The 17,871-nt window shown below is 43.4% G+C and overlaps 1 protein-coding gene across 1 annotated transcript in view; it reads right to left on the bottom strand.

The window, feature by feature from the left end:
- Positions 1 to 6,459: 6,459 nt before the first annotated feature.
- The window catches only part of LOC109300338 (transmembrane 9 superfamily member 2-like), a 59,608-nt gene continuing 48,196 nt past the window's right edge, over positions 6,460 to 17,871 (bottom strand). Inside the window, exons 16-17 of the mRNA XM_019521021.1 lie at positions 16,120 to 16,291; positions 6,460 to 7,081 (exon numbers count right to left, since the gene is read on the bottom strand). Coding sequence (XP_019376566.1) covers positions 7,014 to 7,081; positions 16,120 to 16,291 — 240 coding nt within the window. The 3' untranslated portion in view covers positions 6,460 to 7,013. The remainder of the gene's footprint in view (positions 7,082 to 16,119; positions 16,292 to 17,871) is intronic.

Below are 17,871 nucleotides of genomic sequence, written 5' to 3'. Positions count from 1 at the left end.
TCTTCTTCTCCCTCATGGTACAAACACCACCGCAGTCTCTCTGGACCGGAGTGCATCTTCGGTCCTGGTCTGGCGTGCACGCGCAGCAGAGGAAAGGACACGTAGCACATGGATTTACTCTTGAAAAGAGGAAACGGGGCAGCATCCAAGGGAGGATTTGGTCCTGCCCCCACACTAAAACCCCCTCCCTTTGTCCCAGCTTAGGGGGCTGCAGCTTTCTGGTACTCACAGGCAGATCCTGCAACTTCCCTCCTGGCCAGCACCACAGCCCTGGAAGGTGCAGAAGCTTTACCAGCAATGCCTGCAGCTAGCCCAGTGCTTGAAAAGTTTGGACAAGCCCCACCAGCATACCTGGTACCTCCTACAACACAGGGGGAGTCACCAGGTGCAGTAATTGCACAAAGTAGTCAAGCACCCTCAGCTGAGGTTAATTGGCTCCAATTAACCCCTCTACTCCAAACCTGCCTTTCTCCCAGTGAAAGGGTTCCCTTTGAGGGCTTGGACCCACCAAAGCTCACAGAGACTCAACAACTGGGTCAGTCCCAGCACAGCTGGGTAGAGCCTCCTCTCCCATCCAGGGCCCATCTCTGGCTGTTGTTACACACAATGTGGGCCTTTCCCTTGGGTGCTGAGCCTTATTATGTACCTTTGTCCTTCTCCCATTTCAACCCAAAAGCAACAGGCTCTTCATTTCACCTGCATGGGGCATGGATTGTCTTCTCCTGGTTGCACATCTTCTCCGGGGGGGGGGGGAATAAAACCCAAAAAATACTCCTAGGCTAAAAGGAGAATTTCCTCTAATTGTATTTTTCTCTCCGCAGTTGTCATCAGAGCCAATGCAGGACGACGCTCTTCTTTTAGGAAGGCGTCTTTATGAGCTGGTGACACAAACGTTTCTGAACCACCAGACTGGTGAACTACCAGCTGAGTTACACTACCGTCATTTTCTCTCAGTTTACTGTAGGTTTTTTTCCCGGGGCAAAGTTACGATTTCACTGGGAGGTTTGACTGCATATGTTTCTTTTCCATGACTGGCTGCTCAAGGAGAGAAATAGTCCTTGGTTGCAAGATATAATCCCTGCACCATATCGCCTAGAGCATTTCTGCTATGGCTCCTCTGCCTTTCAGTATATTACAATTCCTGTCAATGAGCAGTGCAAGAGGGAAACTAAAGCAAAAAAATATGGGCAACACATGTGCACTTCTGATTAATCGGACTTTTTTTACGGTAAACAAAGCAACTTGAGGGCCCTGTTCTCTTCGTTACTGTAATAAATCTGCGCTTTTACTGTTTTATGTCAAACATCTAAGCGCTTTTCCTTTGGTTGCAAACAGAACATAAATTAGTTTGGGTAAATTCTGCAGACGCTGATGTTACCTTTCAAATCCTGGCGCTATTAACTTCCCAGAAAGTCTAAGGGCTTCCCACTTTGTGTGAGCAATGCTAATTAGCGTGCGCAGCCCGTAATGAACAGGCTTCTCGATTCAAAAGATAAAACGCCATCCTGCAAACTCTGGAGACTGAAATAAGGGAGAGCCCAGCACTGAGCTTTCTAGCTTGCTACAGCTCAGCAAGCTGTGAGCAGCCTGACATGGCGCCCATTGAAGTCGGTGATAACCAAGCTGGCTTTATAGATGTTACATGAAGAACCCATCACGTCCCTGGGTAAGTTACTACACTGGCTAATTAACCTCACTTAAAATGCACACCTCTTCTGTAAACGTGCCTGGCTTTCAGACCGGCTCTTGTTCTGCTGTCTCCTGCCAGCTGAATGAGCCACCTGCTCTGAGCAATCCCTCCGCCAGGTAGACCCCGATCAAATCCTCTCTCAACCTTCTCCGGGATTAACGACATAGATCGAGCATCTTAGGTCTCTTGCTGTCAGGCAGGTTTTCAGGATCGTGAATCCTCTGATGACTCTTTTTTGGAACGCTTTGTCATCCTAATCTGTTTTTTCACCTGAACGGGATGCAGATCCAATTGCGGCCTCCTTGGTGCTTCAGGCCCAGGGGATGCCACCGCCTGCTCCTTGTGCACCTAGGAATCACACCCTCCATCTTGGCTCGCATTGTACTAGGGCCACGTATTCCAGTTGTGCACTATGGCGTATTGCAGGGACACCCGCATCTTCCAAGGGTTAAGAGCAGCGTTGCTGGACAACAGCATCGGTGTTTCTATTGCAGTGGCTGTTATGCTTCTGAACAGGGTCTCTGTGAGAAACAGCACATCACTAGCCCACAGGTTTTGCTTCTCTGAGGTAGGGATGAAGTACAAGCCAGAATGACAGTCCATTGCTCTCAACAGGAATCAGCAGTGGATTTAGGATCAGACACTTAAAGGAAATAGGCTCAAATAGGCCACTGGACCTGGACACCCAAACCCCCAGCTGCGGGCAGCTGCAGGGGTGACAGACTCTGCATGGAAAAGCATCCTCATCTGGCCTGGGTGGCAAGGATCACCCCTTGGCTGGTTGGCTCCGTAGCAGAGAGCAGCGGGAAGGGCCCAGGCTTGGCCACAGTTGTGAACAGATGCAGCAGCTTCTTCTGCAGGGTACCTGGCTGGGGAGAAAGAGCACAGCAGACATTTGTAGCCAGGACAGCAAACCGCAGGGGTACAAGGAACCCACCCTGCCCCACTGCATTAGCCATGCCCCTGCAGGACCCTGTGCTGCCGAGGTGTTAAACTCTCACCATGCCCTGCCCCAGCCAGATCGTCTCCCATGTCCTGGAGCTGATCGCACAGGCCTGCCCTGCCTCCCTTGTTCCCAGCTGGAGTATCCCCCACTTGACCCACTGCCTCCCTCGTCTCGTTCCTGCAGGTCCCAAGCAGGGCATCTGGCCTTACCCCAAGCCCACATAGCAGCAGCACTGCCCCTGCCAGCACCAGCCCAGAAAGGGAGCCAAAGCTTCCCGGTAGATGCCAGCAGCTGCTTCAGCCCCTCATGCCCTGGAGCTCATGCCATGGTGAGCCTGGAAATCCTCACAAGCCCCAGGGAAAAGGCAGCACCGCAGTCTTAGTCAAGGAAAGCCTGCCAGGATCTGAGCCCAGGTCCGTGGTGGCTAAAACCCTTCCACCCTGCTCTTGTTCCTCTGCCAGCAGAGCCTCTCTACTCTCCCATCTCTGGCTACACATGCAAGAGCATGTGGGGTGCGGCGTGGGAAAGGGAGTGAGCAGCAAGCCACCACGGCCAGACTCAGCACTGCAGCATCTCCATCCCTCGGCCTAACAGCTGAGGGCACACCAGAAAAGATCCTTGTCTATTCTCCCTTGAGACTCTTACCAGTAACGTAGTCCTGGCAGACACTGGGAGAACAACCTTCGTCAGAATAAAGATGCTGAGCTTAAACAACAAAGGAGACCAGAATAAAAATCCTATGACTTTAGTTCCACCAGTTTCGTTGCATCTCTGCCCAGAGACTTGAATTGATCCAGAACATCTGTTTTCATATCAATCTGCCTGTTCTACATGCTAAAATTTTATGAAGCTTTTTAAGTAGTAACCATCTACGAGTATAACTCAATTTAATCTTTAGGCCCTCGGATTTATATAACTTGTGATTTTTGCAGACACTTTGTGGTTCATATTTTTAAAATCTTCAGTGGTTGCATTGTTTTTTTAAGTAAGAAAAAAATGTAAAACTTACTTTACAACTCACTGTCTCGTAATAACTTCATTTCTCTCGGGGGGGGGGGGGGGGGGGGGGGGGGGGGGGGGGGGGGGGGGGGGGGGGGGGGGGGGGGGGGGGGGGGGGAATTCCTGCTGGAATTTTACGTCCGTTTGAATTAAAAATTCCAGGACAACGAATGTTTGCATTTCTTTTCAAACACGTATGATGCAGGAGTAATGCCAGCCAATTCTTTTAGAAGTAAATTAAGGAATTTTTACCACCCAATTAAACTCTCTTGAAATGCAAAGTTTATAACAGGAAGTGTCATTTATAGAACGGCATCAGTGAGACCATGAGGAACATATTCAGCAGCCCAGATAGTGTTTCTGGATCTGATGCTGGACCCAGGTCAATGCAGGCTCCAGGCACGTGATGCATTCCAGGTAGAGAATTAATTGAAGAATGCGCGACATCCCAAAAGACAAGCCAGAGCCCCCAAAAGAACACTGAAAACCAGGGTCATTCTTGTGTATTTTTACAAGTCTTTCTGGATACAGTGGTTAGAAGAACTTGGCTTGTTTTTTAAAGGATGCTGAAGCTGGGTCATCAGGACAGAAACCCACTGCCCTGTAAAAAGCATTGGGTTCCCTCCTAGGATTTGTGCAACGAACACCGCTCACCCATGACTGTATCCTACAGGTTTCCCATGAGGAGAAATTCCAGTGTCATTTTGGGCAAAGCAAAACCGAGGGCCAAAGCAGCTGTCAGATGTTGACAGCCCCACCCAGAAGCTTTCTCTGGACACACGACAATGGTGCAAGTGCAAAGAATGCCACCTGGGTCCCAAACGGGAAGCCTCTGGATTTCTGCTACCAGCCTAGAGGAGATCTGCCCAAAGCAGTATGCTCCACAGCTCATCTGTCTGGGAGATGGGCTCCCCATACTGAACCTACTATCTAAGCCACGACCATCAGATTTACTCACGTAGCTGGGCACTGTTTACCCAAGGGGCAGGTTTTCCAGCTTCTATGGTGTGTTAAGGAAATAAGTTGAAGAAATACTCTTAATGTTTTAAAATTGCATTGGAGATGCAGGGAATTCCTCAAGAAAAAACATGCTATTTAAGTTTATAAACAGAATGTAACAAAACATTAAAATGTCATAGCTCTAGAACTGAACTGAGCCCAGAAATGTTGGCGGATGTTTCCAGCATCAACCCCTCATTCTACCCAATTCTGTTGGGGGAGAAGGGCAACATGGTGTTTCTATTGTTCACTCACCCATGAAATCTTGTGGATCAAAAGGACTGGGCCTTCGCTGGGTTTGCTTCTTGGCAAACTGTTTGGGGTCCACCTGAGAGACCTCAGAGTCCTGCAGAAGTTGCTCCACCATCATCATTCATTATCATGCTGGAAGTCACAAAGGGAAGTACTTGGGGCTACAAGGCCACCAATATGCCAACAACCTGACTTACCTCCATGTCTTTTTCTTCTTCACCCCATTCCACTCCTAGTGGCTGATAAGTAACAAGGGATCAGGATGAAATAAAATGAAATAGAAAGTGGCAAAAAAAAAGGAGCTTCCCTCCCAGGTCTATCTTACCCAGTCACCTGTCTCTGACTGTGGTTTGTGACGGTTAGTAAAGGATATTTAGAGGTTTGTTTTTAGAAATGAGCTCGTAGGTAGATATTGCATTAGAACAATGGTCCAGGGGAATGGCAAGGGTTAAATGATTTTTAAAAGCCCGTTTATGCCCAGGTTTCATGGTCTCAGGCTTCAAGGCAGACACCGTGTCTGAGGCCCAGGGACAAACAGGCTGGGAAATTTGCAGTGTTCCCTGAAAATCCATAACATGAAATAGGCTTGCTGCATGGGCTAGGTCAGCAAACAGCTGCAAAGCCCCTGGGACTTTTGGTTTCTGACTCAAATGTGTCCAGGGCATGCCCAAATTAAGACACAGGTAAATGACCAGATTAAGATATATGCATGTGACAGGCTTACTGGAACAGAAGAATATGCTGACAGAAGAAAACGTGGACAGTATAATAACCACAGAAAAACCAATCAATGGTACCCCCAGCAAAGAAGAGTTATCAGAGGAGAAAGAATACAAAAGGCAGGATTTCAGAGATGCAAAGGGTCCCCATGGGGGGTGGGGATCCCAAGGCCACCATGGACAGAGGGCACACCACCAGCCCATCTCACACACCCCACTGGGCTGGGCTGGGCCTCAATCTCCAGGCTGCTGCCATTGAAGAAATGAAGAAAAAACCATAGGGTGAAGTTTGTGTACTGACCACATGTACCTTCCCTCTGTGACGAGCCTTACGACCGAGAGATACAGAATTGGGGGGGGTGGGGAGGGTATTTTGTTTGCCTTCCTTCCTTATTCTTATATTCTATCACTGTGTATCAATAAAATTTGCCCATTATCTAATAGAGAGTTTGTGGTCAGTCTGAGGGTTTGGGTCCACCCAGAACAAGGTATCTGGGTCATAAATCCAGTGCCAACAGTTAGGACTAGTAGTTTCAAAAGAAGGTGTAATAATCTCACAGAAACATTTGTGAGATAATCTGCTCCACAGGGCTTGGAGACTGGTTACGGTCCCCAGGTCTGAGATGCAACGATAAAACTGGAAGGGAAAATTAGCCAGCCACCCTAGACAGCATACAGTTATTGAGGACCCCATCCCATTTTAACTCTGGTTAAACCCTTGGTCCCAGTAACATCACATAAGAGCAAGTTGCACTGTTTAATCATGTCAAGGGAAACATTTTTTTCTGGCTTCTCATTAAATAAGACCTGCACATAAAACATTAGGGACCCATTTGACAAGAATGCACATGAGATCAGCTGGATTTGTGCAACTTTATTTGAACAAAAACCAGCGCTGATATTTTTAATAAAGTCTACATTACACTAAATGCATGTACATTTGTAAGATGCTCAAATAGCTGTCAGGAAGGTGCTGAATACTATATACAGAGTTTAAGTTAAAAAATTTCACATTTTACATAAGATTTGATTGACAGTCCTATGCTTCAATGGTACAACTGGTAACCAACAGGGGGGGGTAAGAGTCACCAGAAATCTCAGCTGCAAAACTGTATAAATGCACTATTTTAAAGGAAGTGGTTTCATGGCATCATTCTTTTATTTGTTTTAAATCAAATCTGGATACAGTATTTTTTCAAAAGTGATTAGAATGAACATTTTCAAGAAGAATCTGACTGGTGTGTTTTCCACTGCTGCTGTTTCCTTCCATAAAAACCTGTATCTTATGCTATCCAGACAGCTGCTTAGCTTTTACATCTTAAAATAATTACACAGTATGCTTCTCAATACATGGTAAAAAAATATCAAACAGCAAGGGAGATATGTTCCAAAGACACTTTGAAATTCTTCAGTCCACTTTCACAACACTGTAAATCTTACTAACAAACCAGAAGCAGGCAAAAAATCCAATAGTCCCTGGAATAAGAAGAGAGTTAAAATGGTTAGTTTATCTTTCAACATGCTCTCGGAGCAAATCTAATAACAAGCAGTTCCCAGCAGGGCAGCAGATCCTATTATAATCCAGTTTTCTATCTCTATCTATAAAAGTGCACTCTTTAAAATTTAACAATGCGCATTCATCCCGGGCTGCCACATCATCGGCTTCAAAGTCAATAAAGATTTTTAGGACTTCTATGATGTACAGATAAACAAATGAATGGGACAATTACACCATTCCATAATTAGCAGTCACATACACAAGTGCTCTGAACTAATGGTCAGTTAATGCCCTAACATTTTACCCACACAAACCATATCTATCTGCAATTACTCGCTGCTTCTTGCCGTGTGCTACTGCAAGGGTAAGCTTTTCCTGGCTCTGCTACTGACTGACTTTACCTCCTACTCTCACCTTCTCACTCCATCTTACTATTTAGGCTATGTTCTCTGGAGAGGAACTGTCTGACAGCATCTGTGACCCCTACGGCAGTGGTTCTCAGCCTTTTTTGTTCCAGGACCCATTTGTAAACAGCAGTGGCCAGTCCCAACCCAGTGCCCCTCACTTCTGACCTGCTGCCCCCTGCCCTCAGGCCCCAGCTGCCCAATTTGTGGGATGGGAGGTGAATGTGTGCGGCAGCTCCTTACAGGCTGGAACTCTGCCAGCCTGCAAGGGAAAACCCATGGTTTCCCACGTGTTCCTCCTTTAAAGGAGAATCCATTTTTTTTAGAAGTTTGTTGATCCACTTTTAAAGTTTGTTCACAACCCTTTCATATGTTCTTTTGGGTCGCAACACAATCGTTGAGAAACACTACCCACAGGTACTACAGTGGATCTTGGATAGGGTTTCTAGGCATTACACAATACAAACATTTTATTTTTAGAGTGGGACAACTGGGCTGTAGAAATGACAGTCCAACTATGCACAGTTAACCCCCTGCTGCACATATACACGTGCATGTGCACACTCTATGCATCAGTGAAATGCCAGTCACATGGATCCCATCTCAGTTGTTCTTCCCCTCCACTCAGATTAACCTGGAAGGGAAGGTCCAGAGGCAGAAGTGACTGCAGTGCATGGCAGGAAGGTAGAGAGAAAGAAGCAGAAGACAAAAGAAGAAACTGGCTGTTGGTTTTGAGACAACTAGAAACAGCACGAGGCTCCTTGTAAATTGGGGAGGGGGGGGTCACATTCAGTGTGCCCCAAACCCCCCTCCCATTTATCCAATAGGCAAATAATGCTTAGGCCACTGGAAGAAAGCAAGTGGGTTTGGAAAACAATACTGATGTCTGCATGAAGCAGGTCTCTCCATCTTCCAAGCAGAAACAGGTAACAGCTAGGCATTGGCTAGCAGCTGTGGAAGAAAGGATGGCTGGTTTAAAACCTCAGTGTGCTTCTACTCACTTCTCAGATAGGCTTGAGAGCAGCAAAGATAGCAGGCATGAAAGGATGAGCAGAACACAGCAGTCTGCAAAGAGACTGCATGTTCTGTAACAGCGCAGCAAGTGATGACGAAGAGGACATCAGCATATGCCCCAAATTCACCAGCATTTAGCCCCAGGCTTCACGCTGATTTATGTGGAAGTCAGACAACTAAGACAAGTTAGGATTAAGCGCATCAAAACCACGCTGTGTGTGTGTTACTGTAAGAGTCCCATCAACACGACAACCCTCCTGGTGCATTCCACTCCATTAGAAGCCTTCTACTTCTCTAATTTTCCTTATGTTTCTACGGGGCACTGTCAGTACCAACTCTGTCATCCTCTGTTCGTTTTCAGCACCAGAAGATGTAGACAGTGGAAGGGAGTGCCAGGCTTCGGATTAAACATCTGCCTTGCATGCATTCACTGACCACAATTACACAAGTGATAAGCGACAAACCCTTCCTTGGAAGCTGCTTATTGTCTGCACACTAGTTCTTGCGTGCCACATCTTTCTGGTTAAGGGCTTTTCTGACAGCCTACTATTATGTGCCGCAGATTACCCTTTTCCTCCGAGTTTGCAGCTATCATCCGCAGAAACAGTAGGAGATGGCAAATTTATCGCAATTGATAGAAGATCATACACCAGCCAAAGACAGAATTTAATTCCTTCGTGGACTCGACATCACTAAGTCTTTTACAGCTTATAGCCAATTCTCTCACTCCTTCCTACTGTGTCCAATACTTCTCCATCACCACTGCTACTTGCTTAGCCTCGTGCTCAGTTGTTTGTTCCTTTTATGGTACACCTCAGCATCTGCCTTCTAGTTATTTTTATAACATAACGTGCTTTGAGCCTTCTCTTATGTCTCTTAAAAACCTGTGATGTGCTATGTTTCTCCTGAATGTTTAACAGATGCAGTTTCTTGAATTTCTATTACAGGGAAGCTGGCTGATTTATTATTTAAAAGGAAAAAATGTTAGCCAGGAAGATGAGATTCACAATGCACAGTTCTCAGACCATGACCATGCAAGTGCAAGCATGTCTGAACTTAACACAGGGAGACAGTCTACACACAGCCCCTTCCCTTCGCCACACTGGCTCTCCTGTAGACGCCACTTTTCTCAAAGCCCCTCATTCAAAACACAAAATCGCCTATCCCGCACCTCTCAAACAAGTGTTTAATCTGCAACCGGATTTTTCAAATCACTTGCATCATCTGTCCCAAAAACTCTGCTCTAAGTCAGACAACTCTGGGGGAGATCTTGCCAATTCTGTTACTGGGAGACAAGCAGACCAACTATAATATCGAAGCAGTTGAAAGGTAGATGTCCAGCACCCACTAGTCACACTGCCCTTTGAGAAATCCAGGTACCGTTCTTCAACAGGAAAGTTATGGGCTCTTTATGCCAGGCAAAATCTAAATTATTCCCTCCACTGGCAGTACGCCACTATCCTGGCCCTGTTCTGTAGCCAGAGGTCTGTCAGTGTTTTTATAACAAGCCCCAACGTGCATTGCAATTTTCTCTCAACACCCCACCCCAAATTTCTCAAGGATTTAGAACTCCCTAGAGCAGCATTGCTCAACCTTTCTGGTACGGAGGCCCATGAGTGGGATGCAGCCAGTCCAAGTGCTGCATCTGGCATGCTGGGGCCACGTCATCCAGTGCACAGAATACCACAGAGGTCTGAATATTTAGCAACGGGGGAGCGGTGACACCATTAATTGCCACAGGGCATCCAGAGCCATAGCAATTAACATTCCCACTGTTCCTCACTGCCTAATTTCTGGAGCCCCTCAGGAGCCAGCACTGGCCTTTTCAGGTGCTGGTTTTCATTTGACCCTAGCCTGAAATACATGCCTGCATGGCGGCAGTTTCAATTCTGATCCTGCCTCGCTTGCCCTCCTTTGTTGCTTTATTTACTATCACTCCAATGGTTATCTGAACCAAGCTTGTTATAGAGGATGCCCTTTCCTGCAGAGAGGACCATCAATTAGAGTCCTGTGCGAGCCTAGCATCAATTATAGAAAATTTTCTACACAATGCCCAATTTGAAGAATATGCCAATGTTTACAAAAAGCCAAAAGAGCAAGGCTACTTGTTCAAAAGTAGTCTCATTTCGTTATGATTCAAGGACCTGGCTAGAAAAAAAAAAAAACCCACCAGCTTTTCAAAAAACATGGTTAAAAGTAGACCAGAATTTTCTGAAAGTCTTTAAGGGCTCTCCCAGTTCATCACTGGCTTGTTAGCTATCGGAGAGCAATGAGACTTTCAGTTAGTTAGAAGAAATGGACAACCTGCAAATAGTTTTTACCATCTGCATGTTCTAAGAATCACTAGAGATAGTACTCAATCAACTTCCAGGAAATACTAATCTAAAATTGGAGGATAATTTTTTGGAATAATTTTCTGCTAGTCCCCCACCGTCTCTTCCATAACTATTTTTTCTATAGGGTTATAAACTTTGATACATACCTTTATTTTACAACAGGAGGCAGAGACTCCAACCCCGACACTGATCATACCTTCCCCCTCCCTCTGCCTCCAGGGCTTCTAGGTGGCCTCAATTTGTTCCAAAAAATCAACTGTTAACCTAAAAAGAACCAAGCCCTGTCCCTGTGAGCAGCTGCACACCTGCAGAAACATAACTAGGCTTTAGAAGAACATGCATTGGCTTCCTTTGGTAGCACATGATCCTCCCTTTCCTAAAAAAAGCTCTTACTGCTCATCCATAGAAATAGAAGTATCCATTCACTGTAGCCGATTACATATCTTCCTTCATCCTCTATAGAGATGTAGATATAAAGCCTGGTTCTGGGGTAGCTACTTCAAATTCATGAAACTGGTAGTGAAGATGTTACTGAATGTCTACAGTAACATTTCTACACCAAGAAGAAAAATGACCAATACATCATTTGTTTTATTACAACCAGATGGACATTTTAACTGTGTCTTGATATTCTGTTCCCCAATCTTATGTTGTCAGATACACTAAGCGGTGATGTATAAACTGCTGCCAAGAGATGGTCTTATACACAGAAAGACGACCACAAACCAACATTTAACAGACTCAAGCGAAGCTACTGGTAAGCTCTTTTAAATCCAGAATTAAAAACAGAATTACTGCACAGAGGAATACCGAAATACTTTAAGGACACTCTCCTGTTCTACTCAGCTCTTCCAGCTTTATTGTTTAATGAAGAAAAAAGAATTCAAAACACGAACAGACTGTAAGAAAGCAAATAGAAAAGCACTCTGCACTTGGCTGATACATCTTATGTACCTTAAAAGCTCTTTGTATCATACTGGTTTCAATCACTGCACAGTGGTGGGTGCTTCAGAATCTCAGATTCTAAACACAATCTACTCAGAAGATCAAAACTCAATTTTGAAAATGGCATTAACTCGCAAGCGAAAATGATGTTCAAAAATAGAGGTCACTGTAAAGCAACATGCTTTGACTAAATTCAACAATTTTTTTTTCTAGTCTCCAAGCACAAAATGTGTATAATCATACAACTATCCCCATTCAGCTATAGTTACACCTTTTTAAAACATATTTCTTGCAATTTGTATATTAAAATAAAATACTCTCTCCAAATTTATACAATAATTGTTAGATTTTACTGGTGTGATTGTAGGCAGTCATTATTTCACAAAGGCATTCAAGACTTATTTATGCATTGTGATCTCTTTTGTGGTGTCCACAATACCACCCATTGCCAAGTATAAGCTGCTAATGATGCTATTTATATTAGACATCAGCAACTGAGAAAGAAACGTTTAAGAACACAGGAAAACAAAACATTTATTTTGCCAACTTAACAGAATGGATCAAGGTTCATTCCTGCAAACATGCAGGCACAAATAAAGCTCCTCATGTCCATTAAAGACTCATCGATTCAATGAAAACGTGGCCCAATTCTTCCCACATTCGAAAGCATGGGAAGAATCGGGCCAAAGCTGGTGCTATTACGGAAAGCTTCAGGCACAAAACTGAACTTAATCTTGCTTGAATCATCTTGGTGCGATAGTTTACTATTCAGCCAAGCACAGATTCTCAAGAAAAACTAAAATGCTGTTTTCAGTTTTATCAAGGAGTTTGATTAAACCCTGCATGGTTAGTTTATAGAAAAGCACAAGAGATTGGTGTAGGTGGCTGAGCCTGTCTCCAGGCAGGGAGATGGGATAACTTCTCAGTGTCTCTTGCAGCCATGATCTAGGATTCTGTGACTTTAGAAAACAGTGAATTTGGAAACTGGTCGTTTCAGAAGTTCACAACTGCACAGTGATTTCCTTCGTTAACTGGCTATATGCAGCAGAACCCCTATTATCAGAGTTCTACTATTACAATTAATGTGAAGACAACAGAAGTACACTTTATTATTGTGCTTTTTTGGGCCTTACCAGCCTTCACATCAAGGACTCCAGGATCAGCACATCTGAAGCTTTTAATACCATTTCAGCAGCTGCCTAGACAATTTCAATTACCACTTTATGTATGAAAGGGATATTTTTAATCCCACCAATTTCCATCTAGTAGTCAGTGAAATTGAAACTGGCAGTGTAGCAACTAACCTATGCTAAAACCCAGACACAGATTAACATATTTCTTTAGTTAAAGAGTAATTAAAACATTTTTAACTTATAGATTTTTTTTTTTTTTTGGTAAATTGGAAAGGACATCTGGAGCTGGACTAATAACCTGGCATGCTGGACTAATATCTTTGGACATGTGCCAGGTTCTGTGCTTGCTTTCTAATAACAAAATCATAAGAAATAAAATCCTTCCTTGCCTACCACTTTTACAAGACTCAAGACTGCCTAATATTCAATATGACAGTCTTTTTCTGGAGCAGAAAAACTTTGGCAAAGTCCAACTAATGAGAAGGGAACTAGCACTATAGCAAAATACGTGGCAGCTAAATGCCATTACTTTAAATATAACGTATACAATGTTCACTTGTCTCAGAAACAAAGGCAGCAAGAGAAGACAGAAGTGTGGTGCAAGACGCCTGTGCGAGGGGGTAAATGTTCTCCTTCCCTGTGCAGCACCCTGCACCTGCCCCACTACTCCAGTGGTGCCTGTGGCTGCTCCTCTGGGGATTGCCTCCACCACCTTCTCCCACCCTTCCCCACCCGCAGGCAGCCCCTGGGCCACCCCATTCTCCTAGCAGCACACTGCTGCAAGCAGCAGATGCACAAACCAAGCTGCACTTTGCAGTCCACCCCTCCCATGCTCCTGGGGCCAGCATCAGCAGCAGGGGATGCCTCCCCCTGCCCCCCAGAACCTCCCCCTCCATGGTACGGACCAGGGGTCAGGAGGTGAAAGACAGTAGAAAGAGTAGGGCACAGCATGGTGAAGTCCTCCCGCTGCCACTCTTGATCATGTCTTAAGTAGTAATCCAGCCACACGTTCATGGTAAGACAGGGAATAAATAAGCCACAGAGTTGTTACAAAAAAACATGCAATAATAACTTTGTGGCTGGTCCTCACTGCACTTTAAAATTGAACACGAGGCTAACAGATCAGCTCCCAGCCTGCTGAGTCTTGTAGGGCTCCTATGCATTCCCACAGCCCGAAGCAGCAGTCAGCTGATCAGCACTCACAGACCCCTTAAAGATCATGATCCTGGACTCCCCCTGCTCCAGTAATAGGGTGCGATTGGCCTCTGGTGCCCCTCTCACCCATCTCTAGTACTGCTACTGCATGAGTCACAGACGAACTTTGTAAAAGCAGTACTAAGTTAATAAAAGGTCACAGGGCAGGCAACCCTGGCCATTTACAAAGCGTGTCAATAAACAGGTTCATTTTCCAGATGGTACAATTTGAGGGATGACATGACAAAGAGCCAGGGGCTCAGGAACGTTAGAGCAATCAGTTAGTGGATACCCAGTCCACACTAGTGATTTCACAGAACAGGTTTTGAAGTTTGGCTGCATTTAGCAAGGGTATCTTACCCAGTTAATACCCAGTTTCTTGTTAGCTCCTATTACCATATTATTTTCCCATTTTTTCACCAATTGCCCAATCTTTTTTTTTCCCCACTTTTCTTTCAGTTTCCTCAGGGACAAAGTTACTTTACTCAAGTTCTAATCACAAACCCAATGACAACAGCTGATACAAGTTTAGCAGAAAAGGCCAATTCTCTCCAAGAGCAGTGGAAATCACCCTTTTAAGTAACATCCCAGCCTGAGGTACTTCCTTCATTCCATAAGCTATTTTAAAAAGTTCACAACAATTTGATAGAGGGGGAAGATTTAGATCTTTTGCTGAAGGCAAACCAGACACAAAAAACAGCCAGCTAGCGGATTCTAGCAAGCACCCAAACAAGTGATGATTCTGGCCACCTCTCTGCAGTACTAATGGCTTTTCAATGAACAAGAACAATGTCTTCCCAAATTCTAGCTTCTGCATGGGATCAGGGAAAGAGGAAAGAATGGCTAGTGTATTGATTGTGTCCTTGTTTAGAACAAGTTAGAGAGTTTTTGTTGTGCAAACCACCTGTTTCACATACCATGCTTCAAGCATACTATATATTGAGAACCACAGAGAAAAGTACTCTCTTCTGGGCTCTACAGTGAAGTCTTGCCTGCACCGATGCAGCAGCAAAATACTGAAGGCATCCTTCCACCATCTATGTTAACACTTACCCTGGGAATCCCATCTGGCTCATTTCAATACATTTAAAATTCTAGAGACATCCAACACTTCCAGGAACTTTTCAGTATAATGGCCATTTCATTCAGCAAATTCTAGAGCTCACTTTGCTTTGTCTTAGTTGTCCAGCCCTGGATTTGCTTTCTACAACTCCTACTTGACGTTCGAAATAATTCGACTCTAATGGGTACTGAGTTCCAACTAGTCACTGTTAATACAAGTGCACTAGCATAGGAACATCTGGACACCATGTACACATTAAGCATATTTAAAATACCAGCTCCTATCCCTATATATTGCACATCAAGTCTTTAGCTTAAAAACATTTATGTTTAATAATTATACAAAGCACTTGGAGTGCTTCATATCATTTATTTATTTATTTCTACAAATACTTACGACTAAGGCACAAATTTATAAGCAGTAGTCCCACTTGATGGATGAACACACATCCACAGGTTAAATAACTTGCAAAAGGCACTCTGCATTTTTAATTCCTGAAACCCCATGATCTTTTCAATAGAGGAAGACTTCTCATTTAAGCCTCCTTTTGTCTCCTTTAATTTACATTTCCAACAGAACAACATTTTGCCAAGGGCATTTTGAAAAATGTAAACACGTTTAGGCAACTGCTCCCCTACCATGCAAAAATCAAGGGAATTTAACAAGTTAGAAAAGAATCATTGAAAATTAGACTGTAAGATCTTTAGATCAGAAAAAAAATGCATCTATATTGTGATGTAACCAATATATACTTGGGAGGCGGGGGGAGGAGGAAATGTAAAATTAATGAAGGTACAAACCATGAACAATGCTTTGGAGAAAGCCGACAAGCATTTCACAACTTGGTTCAGCTATAATGCTCAGTAAACAGCAACCCAAAAGGTCCAAAACTATTTCATTGAATTTTACTAACATTGCTTCACTTACCTGTGAAAAGGAAAAAAATCAGGACCATGATCATAGTATACCCAAAGTATAAAATGGTGCTAGCATTTCCTGTTATCTGGAGTTTAGAGAAGAAGTAATGAATTGCATAGATAAAAAGATAAACTGCAGTAAAGCTGCTTGTTAAGAATGATCTCCACCACCAGTGATAATCCTGGAAGAAATGATAAACCGGTTTAGGAGAAAAAAAAAAATCCAAGAACAAAAACTACTGCTACATATTATTTCAAAGCAATTCATTATTTGCAACTATATGAAGGCTGAATTTAAATTCAAGACAGTTATCCAAATCAAAACTTTACCCGGAGCCCTGCTTTATTTAAATTGCTTTTTCCAGTTATTGATACTCCCTCAAAACAGAATGTTAAAATGTTTAACTTAACCCACCCCACAATACAATGTTGAGTTCATAAGCTAAATATTTAACATTTTAAAAGATGGCCTAGCAACTAAATGTTTTTGCTTTTTTGTTTGTTTGTTTGTTTTAAAGAAAAGAGAGAGAATCTTAAATAACTGTACTGGAGATTCAAAATAGTTCCTTTTTTTAAGGTCAGGGTTTATTGGGGGTAGGACGGTTGGGTTTTTTATGTTTCATGTTTGAGCCTTTTTACTAGACAGCTGAGCTGTACTTAACACTTATGGAAACATTAACTAATTGAAGTGCGGGTATTACAATTATATCAGCCAAATCTCACCCTCAAGCACTTTTCAAGTTGATATGCATATGACATAAGAATACACCAAAAATGCAGCTACCTCTAGAGTGAAAGTGCTTGGTTTTGCTGTGCAGAAATTAAGGTACTATGTGGCTGAGGACTGAGACAGCAAAAAAGTTTCAAACATCTGCAGCCTTTAATGGGTATGCATGAAAGTGGGGATACTTGTGTGCATGTCAGATGCCACAAAGTTTACCACATTTGGTACTGAAACTGCAGCATAAATTACATTGGCCCAGAGTGATTATCTCTGCAATCTCAACAAGGAACATTCACAAAGGAACATTCATTCTTTTCCTGAAATTTTAAATACATGCAGCTGAAAAGGATTTTTTTTTTTAATGTTAATGAAATTAGATCTAAAAATTTTCTGTGGTTAAAGAGAAATTTATGGGAAATTTCCAAAAAAGTACTGAAATATTCCTTGCAGTAAGGAGATAATTACTAAATATACACACAGGCCAGATGCTAGCACAATGCCCCTGGAAGTTGAGCAGAGAAGTATTATGCTCTACAGCTGCCTTAACCCAAGTTGCTCGTGACACAGGAAAGACCGCCCCTGCCCCACTAATCTAGCTGTGATGACCATTCCTATGGGTGGTTTCTGTTGTTACAACACTGTTCCAGGAATTAAAATGAGAGCTTGCACAGGTAGCTGCAGATCCAGAGACAACCTGAAAATTACCTTTTTAACGTTTAATATGCATTTTTCACAGAACATAAACTAATGCTATAACCAGGCCAGGAGTATATAAAAATTGGTATCATATAGCCAAAAAAAATCTATGGGAGCATCTACACATGCATTAAGGCACCTAAATTAATGCACGTTAAAATTTAGTACCTCCAATGTGAGGTACTAAATTAATGCTCATTAAGCCATGCTAATGTGTAGTGGTGAATTTTCCTGCTTTTTTAGTGATGCTTAATGCGCAGTAGGCTATTATACTGCGCATTAGTGTAACATCATGTTTTTTTACATGACACAGTAAAATAATCTACTGTGTGTTGTGGAGAT

Source organism: Gavialis gangeticus, unplaced genomic scaffold (genome assembly GCF_001723915.1).
Source record: "Gavialis gangeticus isolate Ggan-Ray unplaced genomic scaffold, GavGan_comp1, whole genome shotgun sequence".
Taxonomy (NCBI): Eukaryota; Metazoa; Chordata; order Crocodylia; family Gavialidae; genus Gavialis; species Gavialis gangeticus.
The sequence above is the reverse complement of the archived record's forward strand: the minus strand, read 5'-3'. Positions and strand labels throughout refer to the sequence as shown.